Consider the following 15883-nt stretch of genomic DNA (forward strand, 5'->3'; position numbering starts at 1 on the left):
GGTGCCCCTATTGATAACAGAACAGCAGGGATAGAGACCAACACTTGTCCGTTAGGCCGCGATTAGTGAAAATCTAGGGGGACTAATTGTTTCATCCAAAAATGTAGTTATTTTATGTAACTGACCACTCCAAAACAAGCTGTCAACAAGTTGGATATGAACAATGGTGTCTACCCCACAGCAGTGGTAAATTATTTGTTCAAGTTTTTGTTTATAAAAGGATTTAGCTAGGGTTTCAAACTAAGTGCCAAATCGGGATAACAAATAATCCTTATTTTATCAACACAGAATGACATTTAGAAAGTGGTCTGATGTAACACATGTTATACTGTGGATAACACTTTCTGAGTAAAGTACAGATTCTCATACTTTTTTGGGTCATCGTATCCCAATTGCATGGATCAATGCTCATGTTGCCAATACAGTACTAGATTTTCTGGTCTAGATTGATTATTTACAGACCGCCATCATATATCTGGAATACTGCAGAGTGCGGTGTTAAACTACAAGCAAACAAACAAACAAACAAAAGAATGTGGGTTGGAACACTTGAATCAAACTGGCTGGGTCACTGCTAATTGACCTGAGTCTAGAGCCCATTTAGTAGCCTCATTATTGTAAGTAGAGCTGTGCAACTACACTGACCATTGGCAATGTCCCGAGGTTTCAATAGATCTTAATTAAGGCGATATATGTAATCCCATGTAACAAGGTCAGCAGGTGGACAGGGTGTGATATAATCTGATTATCAACCTCAGCAGGGGATACAGCTTCATTTGATTGGTGCTTGTTCCCTTTCCTCTTACAGATACATGTGTGAAAACCCATAGCTGATCCAGAAGGAGGGGATTAATACATTTAGTATGAGTAAAAAACAAGCCGTGTTGACTAGGGCTGGGATGGTACTCAGGTACTCAGGTTGGGTGGGTCCTGAGTAGGACCCAGTACCCACTATATTACCCGGACCTGTCGTTAGTCATGTGATCTATTGTTTAATGACCAAAAGACACTATAGCTTAGTTGTTACACTACAAGTTGCTTTTGTTCGCATTTCTTTCTGACGATGAACACATTCCTTTTGACTTTGAGAAGAGATAAAGCTTCAGTCAACTTCAGTGTACACATGATCTGACGATCTGATACATGTATCTAAAAAGTTTTTTGCCAGGGATGCGGTAAAACAATTCCCCATCAAACATTTTGTTCCCAGCTCTTGAGACCTATAGTGGGTACCCGGGTAGGGTTGGGTATTTGGTGGTCGGGTACCCGGGTAGTAAATTTGGTCTCGTCCCAGCCCTACAAGGTCCTTGGGTGGATTGTAAAAAGTCTAGAAAATAAATTAAAAAAATTAATCCAAATCATGTCTATATTGCCTCAGCTCCATAAATTAAAGTTTGTTCTGCAATCCATTTGGATTTTATTTTTTTATTTCTTAGATAAATATTTTAAAATATGATAACTTTATTTCTGGTACTAAATGTTAGTCCACAAGAACCCCAGCTTGCCAGAATGGCTAGCTAATGATGAAATATCTGATCTCGTCTAACGTCTGTAGCCATCTTGGCCATATGAACACCTTAGATATTCTCAATGGTTCTGTTTGTCTAGGCCAGGTTATTTATAGTTGTTTCACAAAATGATTGGCCTGAAATCAGTGTAGGAGGTTGAAAAAACAATTTTAACTTGTCTTTATTCTTAATCATTAACTGGTGTGTCCGTTAGTGTTTTGAGTATCAACTCTATAAAGTAGTTTCTGGTGGGGTCAGTTTGTAAATGGACGTGGTTCGTCCTCTTAACAACTATAAATTATATCAGTTACGTGTTCCTGGAATGACACATTATTATGAATCAGAATCGGACTTTGTCAAAGGTAATTAAGTTTTCTTTTCTTTTCATTTTTTCATGTTTGTAGATTTTGTAAACCAACTAATAGGAATTAAGAGGCCTTATATGATGAATACCAGCCACCATTATCAGTTTGTTTAGGAAATTGGACGGGGACTTCTCAGAATGTTCTATAGTTTAAGGTTGCGAACGAATGAAGCGTGTTGATAAGTGAAACAATAGAGGATTATAGGGACCGTCTCACAGACAAGTGGGCTAAGTTAACGATGATGAACCAAGTTCATACGAGTTGTAAATGAACTGACCAGTGAACTAAGTTCATACGAGTTGTAAATGAACTGACCAGTGAACTAAGTTCATATGAGTCGTAAGTGAACTGACCAGTGAACTAAGTTCATACAAGTTGTAAATGAACTGACTTGTAAATGAACTGACCAGTGAACTAAGTTCATACGAGTTGTAAATGAACTGACCAGTGAACTAAGTTCATATGAGTTGTAAATGAACTGACTTGTAAATGAACTGACCAGTGAACTAAGATCATACGAGTCGTAAGTGAACTGACCATTGAACTAAGTTCATACGAGTTGTAAATGAACTGACCAGTGAACTAAGTTCATACGAGTTGTAAATGATCTGACCAGTGAACTAAGTTCATACAAGTTGTAAATGAACTGACTTGTAAATGAACTGACCAGTGAACTAAGATCATACGAGTTGTAAACGAACTGACCAGTGAACTAAGTTCAATTTCATTAATGATATTCACTTAGTTTCATAAATGGTATTCTCTCAGTTGTGGTATATATAAGTTTGACATTAATAACTAATGTTCAGGACCCGTGAAGTTCTGGGATTAAATAGGTCTTCAGCAACCCATGCTTGCCTTATAAGGTGACTAGCGGGTTTGGGTGGTCAGGCTCCTTGACTTGGTTGATGCATGTCCTCTTATCCCAATTGTGTATCCCAATCGATGCTCATGCTGTCAATCGCTGGATTGTCTGGTCCAGACTATTATTTACAGGCCTCCGTCATATAGCTGGAATATTGCTGAGGGAGGTGTTATTAAACAAGCAAACAAACAAACTGAAACTAATGATCATCCAGAATAATACTTGTTGGTTTCATCAAAGTTGTCATTATAAGCATCTAAGATCTGCATCACTTCAAGCTTTACTCCCACATCAAGCTGATATAACTGCAATGCTTCTCAAAGTGGTGGAAAATCAAACTCACTCACTCAGATGAAACTTGCCTTAAAAATGCAGGTATTTGCCTTGTTCAGGGTGTAGACTTCCCCTGCTGGGGATGACCAGGGAGTACATGGAGCCAGCCTCTGTGGTTATAACCCCTCGTTATACCCTTCTAGTCAGATATTGCTTAATGAAATTGCTAATGTGTTAACAAATGTTACACAATCTGGCATGGGGATCATGTGGAGTAATTTGGTTAATGACCTTAGTTTAGTTATCTAATAAGTGTTTTAGGGGTAGTGATCTACATGATCTACCAGTGACTACAGCTACTCAAAACAGTGAGCGTCTGTTGGTCAACTGGTGGCTGGATATTATGCAGCTTTATTCAGGGTAGGATACAAGTGTAGGTGATATTATACAGCTTTATTCAGGGTAGGATACGAGTGTATCTGATATTATACAGCTTTATTCAGGGTAGGATACATGTGTGTATCTGATATTATACAGCTTTATTCAGGGTAGGATACGAGTGTATATATTATACAGCTTTATTCAGGGTAGGATACGAGTGTGTATCTGATATTATACAGCTTTATTCAAGGTAGGATACATGTGTGTATCTGATATTATACAGCTTTATTCAGGGTAGGATACATGTGTGTATCTGATATTATACAGCTTTATTCAGGGTAGGATATGAGTGTATATAGTATACAGCTTTATTCAAGGTAGGATACATGTGTGTATCTGATATTATACAGCTTTATTCAAGGTAGGATACATGTGTGTATCTGATATTATACAGCTTTATTCAGGGTAGGATATGAGTGTAGCTGATATTATACAGCTTTATTCAAGGTAGGATTCAGGTGAGTAGCTGATATTTTACAGCTTTATTCGGGTTAGAATTAAGAAGTCTCCCAACCAGGACGTAATGAGTCATGTTGCATCATGCAACACCGGTGGCCAAGCTAATGGTTACATATGTTGGGGTGATCAAGCAGGGCTGTCTCCTGTTGGGAAGATGCAGGATGTTATTGTATGCAACGTAACATTAACAGGCTTCACATTGTATAACGCATTTAGGTCCTTGTGGAGATGAATTTCATATTAAATGGGAAGGAGCTCTGTAGTGGTTCCATGGATTTTATATAATGGATTTCCTGGTTGATAAGTGATAACTTTGTTTCTGGAGTTTCTATGTGATAACAAAACAGATTCTACATGCTGTGAATGGAATCTACAGCTGCATGGAAGTATTGTAAGTAGGTGTATGAACATAGGTATGTTGCTTTACAATTTGTTGTTAAACATCTTTATGTGAACCCATCTGGGGATGATATTTACTGACTGGTCATTTACATATACTAATATTGCTATAGTGGTATCTTGCTGAGATGAAGTAGAATGGGTTAATGAAAAATCAATTATTTCTCTCATATAGATATATATTCATGCATATGTGTCTGTCGCTGCTTGTAATGGCCTGGGCAAACTTGCACAAAGTGATCTTAGCGCTAAGACTCTCTGAAATCTATGTTAGAGTATGGGAGTTACGATCATCGTAGCGCTAAGATCACAAGTGGGACCAGGGCCCACTTGCACAGAACAATCTTAGTTACAATCGATCTTAGGCGGCTAAAATCAACTTTACAATCACCCTACAATTGTCCTATTCCACTTGCACAAACCGATCTTAACGCGATTGTAAGACGGCTTGGATTTAAGATCGCGATCTTAACTAAGATTGAAATCTTCAATGGTGGAGGTACAAATATCTTAAACTAGACTTCTGTCTATGTTTGTCTGCAAACGCGCAAATCTTGCTGCGCATACAACGTGTAGAACCGGTTACGACATACAACGCACCTTGCACAGTTGAAAGGTCTCAACTATTTGAAGGAAACTATAATTAGAATGTTGGCATATAGATTTAGTGACATTCTTATTATGAAAGTAAAAAAAGAAAATAATAATAGATCTCTATGTCCAAATAACATAACAGGTAAATGTATGATCGTCATCTATTTGGGGGAGCTTTCCGTAAAATCCTAAATACATGTATATCCTTCATGTTTTAGTTTTGCCGCTATTACAAAGGATGTTATGACAACCTTTTCAAAACACAGTAAGACGGGAGATTTCAAGAATGCATGTACGGGAAATAAGAATAATGTTTCAAGAAAGAAGTTGTTTAATATATATTCATTTGGTATTAATTATATTTTTTAAAAAGTGTGAATTTTACTTTTGCTATTTATGGGATATTTTACACAAATTTCAAATGTCTCATCATGTGTATTTGCTTGTTTGATGAATATTTGTATTAGTTTCTTATAAATTCAGATATTACAACCGCTCGTGACTGGATATTGGATATAAACGTATGATTTTGCACTTCAACTTGTGTTTACTTGTAGATTATTTAATGATAAACTAAAGACAAAATAACTGACACGAATGTGACCCAAAAGATATACAAGGGGAGCTCGGCGGTTCTACAACATTAATACACTAACTGGGCAAGGAAGATTCTACGATACTTATACAAAGGGAAACCACTCCCATCTAGAATATAAACTATGATTAGCTGCCCTTGATTTATCTTAAAGGTCACGGACGTTACAAATCGCTTGCAGACGACTTAGGTTTTATCCTTCCCTTGATAAGGTATGTTGTTTTAGACTTCTTTCAGCATTGACACGGGTGGGAATAGTACTTTTAACTATCGACTCGATAGTTATGTGGTTCACTATCGCAATTAACGATATTTTTGACGTTAAATCTGTGGTGCGGTCTTCGTGTTGTTGAAGTGTCGATTCGAATCATAAAATCTAACAAAATAAATAGGCAGTGTTTGATCGTAAAGCAGATTATTAATGTGAAACTGGCCCTGTCTTGCACGCCATTTTGTCAGGAACTACAACGATCTTAGCTACTTAAGATTGGTCTGGACCAATTGTAAGTTTCGATTGTAGCTTACAATGATCTTAACCTACAATCGCTTTGTGCAAGTGGATGACAATTGTAGCGTAAGCCTAAGATCGCGATCTTAAGGATTTACAATAATTGTAGCGCTAAGATCGCTTTGTGCAAGTGGACCCTGGACTTTATAGTGCTAGCCCACTGAGATACCATGCCACTGTTTAACATGGATAACTGGAATACTTTTCAAAGAGTATTGCTGCACAGGACTGTAGGTGGCTCTCTTCATTTAGTATGCCACATGTTGCATAAACCACTCACTAGTTCTTAGAGGCACTTCAAGGCTAATACAAATTATTTTTTTTGGCAAGATTATCCTCTATCGAAATTTCAATTTATCCAAGATCCCTTTCCATAAAGCAATCGTAGCCGAAAGGTGATCATACTCTCATACTTTAACATAGACTTTCAGCAGTCAAAGTATTAAGATTGCTTTTGTGGCCCAATTATGTTGAACGGAGTTGCAACTTTCATAAGCCGATCTAAAGGTGAAGGAGCCCACCATCTTAAGTCAGTGTTACAGAGCTCCAGATAAGCTGCGTAAAATACGCATCAGAAATGCAGAAATACGCAGTAAAATAAAATCCAAGCGTATCAAATACGCAACGAACATTACAGATACGCTACAAAAATAAAACTTGTGCGTATCATCAAAATATTGTGAAGTAACCCTGCGTATTCGATTAGCAAATCAGCAACATATTTTGAAATTATAAACAGGCGTTCCGTCAACCTTGCCAAACTCCACGATGACAGTTACATCATGATCATTTGCCATCACACTTTCTTGTGGAAGTATCGTGGTATTTTTGAGTCCTATAAAGCTCTCGAACCCACACGACACCAGTTTGCAGGGACTAGATGAATAGTGTTTTTAAATATTTAACTTAAATACCCACATGTGTAAAAACTAGTGGGTAACAGAAATTTGAATACCCAAATAGAATTACTGATACCCAATGATTTTAAAATGCATGGGTAAAATACCCACAACACCAAAAGCTTATCTGGAGCTCTGGTGTTAAAGTGTAGACGCTACGACCATTGTATGTTAAATTTTGCACTTTGGATGCAGACCGATCAAACCATCACATTATTTTCTGCAGATTATGAGCTCTGATTACTGGCCGTCCCACCTCAACTAGCAATTTTAATGGAGTCTGACCCTCTCAGTGTGTAGGTCCTTGCAGGGTATCATTTGACAGGGTGCCATGGATATGGGTGGTTTATGGTGTCCTCTTGACTTTCCTACCATAACTCAGATTGTACTCATGTGGTAATGTTTATGACATTATGGCTTGTGTTGTGAAGACAAGGTGCACTCCAACCAGGCGCCATGCATAACCTAACCTGGACCCCTGCTGTTAATACACCACACTGGCTGTAGGGAGGTATGTAGCTTGCTCTGACTGGACAGTGTTTATACCACAGCGTGTCTGTAGGAGGCATGTAGCTTGAGGTGAGGGTATGTAGTATTATCACTTTCAACACCAGTAAACCGGCCATGTCAAAATAATAAATAATTTTGTTAATCTGCCTGTCCTATCTTTCATTTGTTTAATCTGTCACATTTACAATGTCTGTATTTCCTTTTATTTCGTCATATTTTATTGATGGATTTAAATTTATTACCTATTTTCCTCAATGTTTTTGAAAAGGAAATTCTGGCACACATGCTTCAACAATGGGCCCATATCGAAAATGTTAAAGAGCAAAATAAAGACGTTTCAAGCAAATCTTTCATACATTAAATAAAGTAATCAAAAATATTAAAAGTACATCTAAGTAATGATTTCCCATTTTTTTTTTGTGCGATCATGTAATGGGAGTCAAATGTCATCTTGACTTTTGTTGGCTCAACTTTTACGCTCGAATACAGTGTCAAATGCCAAAATAAATGCATTAGAAATCATTGTCATACATGAGGACAGTATCCATTTCTGTAATTTGATTGGTTTTCTTAGGTCATGTGCTTGAATTTGACCAATCAAGATCCTTATAGCAGATTACGACACAAAAGGTCATTAGGAACCAATTTCTGTCCCTTAAGAGCACATGTTACAACTACAAATATACCCCTGGCAAGATTTCTGTAATATTATAGATATTCAGAGCTTTCAAATGATACCAAAAATCAAAGGAATCTTCGCATGTGTTATGCAGACAAAGCTTCGAAAATGCAAGTATTTCCCTGTATTTTCACATGTTACTGAGCAGAAAGCCACTGTTATCGGGAAGTAGGTCATGATAGATATTATCTAAAATTATTTTTATAATACTTTGTTTTTTGAAAACAATGAAAATAAGAAGGAAATAGGTAAGTGATATTGTGTTATCTTACAATTGCAGAAAACCACCACATTTTCTCTTCCTCTTTGCCTAATCTGGACAGTATGAATGTGTTAGCTTACATTTTTATTAAAAACTAACTGAATTAAGTTGTTAATGCATTATTTAAATGATATTATAAAAAAAACTATAATATATATAAACAATAGGATTAGACCTTTCATATGGTGTAATTAATCAGGGATAATTCTTGTGCTTTTAGCCCCTAATTTTGAAAATAGGCCCACATTTTCAAATACAATGGGGCATTTTAACATTGTGCTCAATGGGCGTACCTCTGGAATATTTGAAATTTTCACATAATCGGCCCATATCAGAAAATTCATAGTCAACCCTGCAGGGTATGATATGCAGGAGCAAAGATGTTTTGCAAGCTGATATTTTCCTTAATAAATGTAGGCTTCATCTATCATCCCAGAGTCAGTGTCATAGGAGCCAACGCTTCTAGAAGACAGGTGTTGAAAGAGGTGACAGTGCAGTATATTTGATAGAGGTGAGGTGAGGTGAGGTGAGGTGAGGTGAGGTTAGGTTAAAGTAAATTCTGTTTAATCTCTCTTTTGGACTAATCTGAAATCTTCTGAAACTGTGTAATGGGGACTGTTTCCTTCTGTGGTGTTATGGAATCATTTTCACTTTTATTTGGGGATTTTTGTTAAATTATAATGAAATACTTTACCAGTACCTCAGTGTTATTGGTGCAGCAATGACAGTTGCGGTCGGTCAGTTCTTTTGTTACGTGACTATTTTTATCCAGTGTTTGTGACCCAGTGGAACATGAGTGTGTCGTTGCTTGGGGAATACAGACATATGAGTGGGGATGGATATATCATATATCACATGTAAAAAGAATAACCCTCTCGTACCTCCAACACACACCAGTGCCAGATTCCAGAGGGGTGGGTGTTGCCATCCTAGTCACCAGCAGAAAGTAGGGCAAGGGCTTGGCTTCTTTTCCTTGATGACTGAGCAGGTATGAAATGAAATATTTTGTCAATGTAGATGTGAAGGAATCCTTTTGGGGTCAACTTTCATTTATTTCTTAATTTGCAAGTTTTTGAAGCGAGAGAAAAGTGACCTTATTTATTAACAAATTCACTGATAAATCTGAGTAAATACATTGTTAGTTATTCCGTGACATTTGATTGGCTAACCAAGCAATTTTATGCAATTATGTTTCCATAAACCTAAAACAAAATAGGCCTTGCTCACAAACATACTACTGTTTCTTGATAGACTGAAAATAGAATGGGCGGGGCATGTGTTGCGTTGTTGTGCTGAACGATGTCGCTGATTTCGTATCGTTTTCTGCTGTTTCTTGTGTGTGTGTGAAAAAATAAGCAGTCTGTAAAGTTCTTATTGTTGACATATATATTTATAAGAATTGACTTCAATATGCTCTTTTGCTTATGGAGCTGTAAACGTAGAAACAGCTGTGCACACTCACATGCAGATTTACACAGTTTGCGCACTGCCTTTTTCTGTTTATGCCTCCATAAGCGGTAAAATATTGATGTAAATTCTTAATTGTATACTATGTATGTTATGTCTGTAGATTTTCTTTGTGCACCAGCAAGACGATCAATAACATGTGACACATGCCTGTTGATATTGTGATCCGTAACTGTAGCAGCTTTGCATTACGAGTAAATTTTTCTCTCAGAAGGTCAGGAGTGTTATATAATACCTCATAAAAATGTTGATGTTACAGCGTTCCCGTTTAATGGTAATGACCAGTTTTTTACCCGTTAAATTAGGCTTGGACAGGTAATTCATGTGACTGCCAGTCCACAGTCTGCCTAAGACTGGCAAATAAAGTACCTTATAAATCGTTGTTGTTGAACAAAACATCGGTGATATTCATATAAGTACATTTTTCGAACAAAGTCAGCTTGTCTGTTACCATCAGGGTTTCCCCTTGTCTATTTCTAGGTTAAATATCCATTTGTAGCGACTTCGTCTTGAAATATTAAAATAAACAGAAAAAAAATTTGACTGAAGTTTGTGTGAATGACGTATAGATCTAACTTCTAACTTGCTTCAGAGGTGACATCTTTGCGCTGAACATGATGTTGAAAGAATTAAAACCAAATAACTTTCATACGTTTTTTTATTTGTTGAAAGTTGGGACTTGCAAAAATTTGAGGGGAATGGTAATTTTTAGAGTTGCCAGCGGTTTCAAAAGCCAGCGGGAACACTGATGTTATCAATAATCGCCGGTGTTTTAGAAATATTTCTTTAATTTGATGCCATGGGGGGTTATTTCTCATTATTCCCCACAGCCAGACTTGCCAATGGTAGTTTAATTTGGAGTCCTTGATAAATCGTTGTGTAATGGTAAAAGAAGGGGTTCCTTATTCCTAGTTCAAATACCACAGCCGCAAACCTCTAGCTTTTCAGGTACTATATATATAAACAGATGTTAATCAGTTATGTGTTGATGCAGGTATATTTATATATATATGTGTGTGTGTGTGAAGTTGTTCATATATGATTCATCACTTGCTTGCTAGGGCTGGTGTAGCTTATTCAACCTACACACAACGCAGCAACATGTGCCATAAAAATGTCAGTTTGTGTTTTATTGAACGTTACTGAGAATTCCCTTGTTGGAAGTTTATTGTTTCCTATCATGAGTGTTTTATTAGGTTTTATGGTAGTGAGGTGAGCCAGCTGCTGACACCACCACTGCATGGCCTCGCAGTGTCAGTGTCAGGTCATCCTATCGTCTTGATAGTCAATGGCTCATTTCCTTACATGCATGTATTGCAGGAAGATAGGGGGAGATTAACATGATCCGTGCCCTGCACATGCTCACTGCCTTACGATGGAGCAGCAGTGAAGTTGTTTGTTTTGTATGTTTATTTGTTGTTTAACTTCACACTCAGCAGTGTTCCAGCTATATGATGGCCGTCTGTAAATAATAAAATCTGGACTAGACAATCCAGTGATTGACATAATGAGCATTGATCTGCACAATTGGGATATGATGATATGCATCAAACAAGTCAGCTAGCCTGACCAACCTATCCCGTTAGTCACCTCTTATGAAAAACATGGCTTGTTGAAGACCTATTCTAACCCGGAATCGTCACAGTATACAGGGGTTTGACCTACAAAACTAGGGGTCAAGGAGACCCCCAATAATTATTTCAAGGATCCTTACAGGAAATATGAGGGTCCTGTAAAGTAATGAAATGGTGTAGAGTACTGAACTATCAGATTTGAGAATTATTTTAATTACAGGACCTTCAAATTTGTTGTCAAGAATATGGTACATTGACTATTATTGTGCATCCCTTGGGATGCAATATATTTGTTTCTGTGTCCATTCTAGACATTTGTGCTTACTGGACACACATTTTCATGTTATATAAAACCCTTTATCATATAATGGGTAGGTTTCTCGGCAGGATAAAGCCAACGGATAAAAACGATATCCGTTGGGGTCATATGCGGATAGAGATGCAAATATCAAAGGTCACGTAGGGACTACTTTCACTGTTTATAAACAAACACGTCGTCGCACTAGTCATTCGGCAATCGAGTCAGAATTAACCATCGGGAATCTGGATAAACTACAGGGATAATTGCTATCATTATCAAAGAACAGTCTAATATACTGAAAATCTGTGTCTAACTGTGACGTAGCTAAGGCATTTTATAAGTTTTGGCAACTTTGGAGATAGACATTTCGAAACAATTTGGCGAGGGCACGAGACCTAGCCAAGCGGGATCAGTAGCCATATCTGTGCTTGTAGACCTCTGCGGCTTGAAACCTTCTCCACAAATTAAAATAGTTGGATTTGGCGGAAATATGTTTGAATTGTTACCTTGTTTCGTTTTGTCGCTGTGTGTACATCTGACAACACTTCTTATCGTTATGACAGGACAGACCGACTGTCAACAAGGTCTGACCGTGGCCGTGACGTCTCATAGACCAGGGTTAGAGTAGTTTCCCTTTGACAAAGGGCAGTTACTCTAGCGGACAGACCGATGGATTGCCGCGAAAGACAATTAAAAACAATTGTTGTTTTGCGTATATGTTGCTTGGCCACTGTATAAGAAACATATTTCAGTTGGAACTATACTGGCTACTGTCACTGTCCGACTGACACATCACTTACCCTGTGACGTAATAAATATTAATGCGCGCATTCCAGGAAAACTCGCAATGTTTCGGTAATGTTTGTGAGTGAGGGAAAGCGATTTTGAAGCACAGAATTAAAGAATGGCATTATATGATAAAGAGGTTATCACGCTTGTGTGTTTGGGGATGGTAAACATCCTGTATTAGGAATAAACACTATGTATTTAGCTCGCCAAGGCTCGCTAAATACAATGTTTATTCCTAATGCAGGATATTTACCATCCCCAAACACACTCGCGTGATAACCTCTATTTATATCACAGTTTACAGACAACTGTACATATATCATGTGTATCATGTATATAGATATATAGGGTTATAACAAACTAAGTTTGTTATGTCTGAAGTGGTGGTGTAATACAGTGGATATTTTGGAAGGGGGTTCTGGGATTTGTCTGGGATAATCTGTTCAGTGGAAATTATTTTTTTCAACCATTTTTATGAAAAAACAAAAGTTAACTGGACATTGTGGATGTCCTAAAAAACAAAAAAATTGTTTTATTTTTTGACGCAGAGACACACTTAAATTCCAATGGACTTGGGCTGGGACAAGTTCGATTTTATTATAGTGGTACCTAACCCGAGTACCCAACCCGAGTACCCGACCCGAGTACCCGCTGTACGTCTCAAGGGGGTACAAACTGCCCGATTGGGAAGAGATTGACCATAGCCGTGGCAAAATATATTTAGCTACATGTATAAAAATGATCAGGTCATTAATACCCAGACATTTTATCATTATTCAAACATATGCATGCATAGTCAGACAGAAATGTGAACATCAGTGACTTGTAGTGTAGCCATGGAGTTCTAGATACATTTTGTCATTAGACAATATATCACGTGACTAACCATAGGTCTAAGTAGTCCTGTGGGTACCAGGCTCCTACTCAGTACCCACCGACCCAAGTGCCGACTTACCTGTCCCAGCCCTACTAATGCCACATCTAAACATCATTACGAGATATGACACACTCGAAAAAAATACATTTCTATCCCTGTGATCACTAGGGCTGTTATGATTCACTCATGTATTCTGTGAATCGAACCGTATCCCTTCATGAATTGAATTTGTTATTCGTGGACACAAGAGTTGAATATTTACAACAAAAATAAAATGAGTTATTTAAATAAAAATATCCATAAGAACTGATAATATGTATGTGTAGATTTCTTTAAAGACAGCACTCTTATATATTTAATTTGACAGCAATGTGGTCATTTGTCATTGTCGCATTTTAGCAGATACTAGTTCCTGGATAAGTGCAGTATATAAATGTATAATATTATAATAATCATTCTTTACCATCAACTGATGACCTGTTACTGTATTCGTGATTAAATATTCATATTCGTCACCATATATTCGTGATACGAATCGTATTCGCCTCACAGCATATGCATTGCAGCCTTAGTGATCACTAATGTTGTTTCGTTGCAGCCCTAGTGATCACTAATTTTTGTTGTTGTTGTTGTTGTTGATGTTAATGTTGCCACCCCTTGTTGACCATGTTGATGTTGTATGTTGCAGATGCACTATGAGGGCTGAGACTGCAAACCAGTGACACACACTCAACAATGTCTGCCATTGTGATGAGACTGCTTATGCTGTTCCTGCTAGGTGAGGCATCCTGTGTTAGGCTCACTTAAAAAATGCTCAGTGATAGAATTGTAAATTTATTAAAATATACCTCATTCATATGTTTGACGAGTTGCCAGGTCTTCCATGTCAGTGTCATGCATGGATCTACATTAGATTTATGAACAATATTATCATGATTGTATATACATATACACCTGTAAAATAGTTTAGCATCACCCTTCTCTAATGTTATACCTCTGTATCATCCATGTATCTTTTGAAAATATCAGCATATGTCACTTTTAACTTTGTTTATTCATCTGACAGCCAAATATTTCTCAATAGGAAGAAAAATTTAAAAGATTGAAGCCTTTTTTTCACCAAAAATCTGTTCACAAATTTCATTGATGAAATATTTCAGTGTATGTGAGTAAAATTATAGGAGTAACCACTATTTTCTCACTTTTTGTTGTTGTTTCCCCTTAAAAATAATGTGTGTTTATTGAAAAAGACAATAGATCTGTAAGCCAATTAATTATGTAATAACAGAAAAAAGTGTTCTTGTAATAGATACAATCTGTTTATTAGACTGTAGTATTATTGCTTCATAGGATCAGCTGGCTGGACAGTAGTATCTGTATGTTTTGTTTCAGGGGTACTGAATCAGCTCAGTCCAGCAGCAGGAGTTCAGCCATGTGAGTCTACCTGTACATGCTGTAGTGCTTCGGGCACAAGTCCACCTTTGTATCAGCTCATCTCTAGCATATAATTCAGTCAAGAATAGTGAAAACAATCGTTATTTGTAGCTGAACTCTTTAACCAGTGGAGCTGATGAGATCATTTTGTCATTTTGTATGTTTATTAGTGTTGACCACTTTGTCATTGTATTTCGGTGTGGGAGTCAGTAGAGGTCACTAGAGGTAGGGTTAGCAGGGTAAGGAATTAATTTTTATTTTCAATAGTCTGCAAAAACTATCTGCTATAGAGTTGCCATCTACCTTATTGTAATAGTGGTAGACAATCTGGAAATGTATCCAACCCTTCCTGAGTCATACTAGTCTAGCATACCTTATTTCTAACCTTTTGTTAGCATTTCGGTTTAAGCATTAGTTTGATGGGGCACATACAGTATGTGCAGGTCATTCATGGTGTGGGGGCACGGGTGGCCCAGTCGTCCAAGGCGCTGAGATTTGCTGTGCAGAGTTGCGTCCCTTGGGCACGCCAGAAAGATATGATTGTGGGTTCGAATCCCAGTTCGCCCCGATTATGTTTCTAGGTTTGTCAGCACCATACCCGTGCTCGTGGGATTCACTGAAGTGGTAAACATCTGAGACCTGCATCACTTCAGGCTTTCCTCCCACATTAAGCTGACACGCCATGATATAAATGGAATACTGTTAAAAGCAGCGTTAAACCCAACTCACTCACTCATTCACTCATTCACTCATTCATGGTGTCCCTAGCCATGACATACCAGTGCTATATACATGGTGCTGAATCCTACTCTGCTGGCACCCTTGTTTTGTCTTATGACTTGCTACCCTTCCTATTTGATCAGTGGGAAAAAATTGCAAGAAATCACAGAAATTATTTGGAGATTGCTAAGAGGGAACCCTTGAAGATCCAGGTTAGAATTGGTTTTCAGCAATCCATGCTTATCATGTAAAGCGATTAACAGGATCTCGTGGTCAGGCTTGCTGACTTGGTTGATACATGTTATCAAATTCCAATTGTGTGGATTGATGCTCATGATATCATTCACTGGATGGTCTCATTCAG

The 15883-nt window shown here is 37.6% G+C and overlaps 1 protein-coding gene across 6 annotated transcripts in view; it reads left to right on the forward strand.

Annotated features, from left to right (window-relative positions):
• LOC124133933 overlaps window positions 1-15883 on the forward strand; it is a 63992-nt gene that overhangs the window by 21130 nt on the left and 26979 nt on the right. For 5 of the 6 annotated variants that reach the window (XM_046498519.2, XM_046498522.2, XM_048397686.1 and 2 more), the window contains exons 2-3: window positions 14054-14143; window positions 14758-14799. In XM_046498519.2, coding sequence (XP_046354475.2) covers window positions 14101-14143; window positions 14758-14799 — 85 coding nt within the window. In that variant the 5' untranslated portion in view covers window positions 14054-14100. Of the gene's footprint in view, window positions 1-9322; window positions 9346-14053; window positions 14144-14757; window positions 14800-15883 lie in introns of those variants that run through there. The other variant, XM_046498521.2, reaches the window with a different exon arrangement.

The sequence above is a fragment of the Haliotis rufescens genome, unplaced genomic scaffold (genome assembly GCF_023055435.1).
Source record: "Haliotis rufescens isolate VD_foot unplaced genomic scaffold, xgHalRufe1.0.p SCAF_17, whole genome shotgun sequence".
Classification (NCBI taxonomy): domain Eukaryota; kingdom Metazoa; phylum Mollusca; class Gastropoda; order Lepetellida; family Haliotidae; genus Haliotis; species Haliotis rufescens.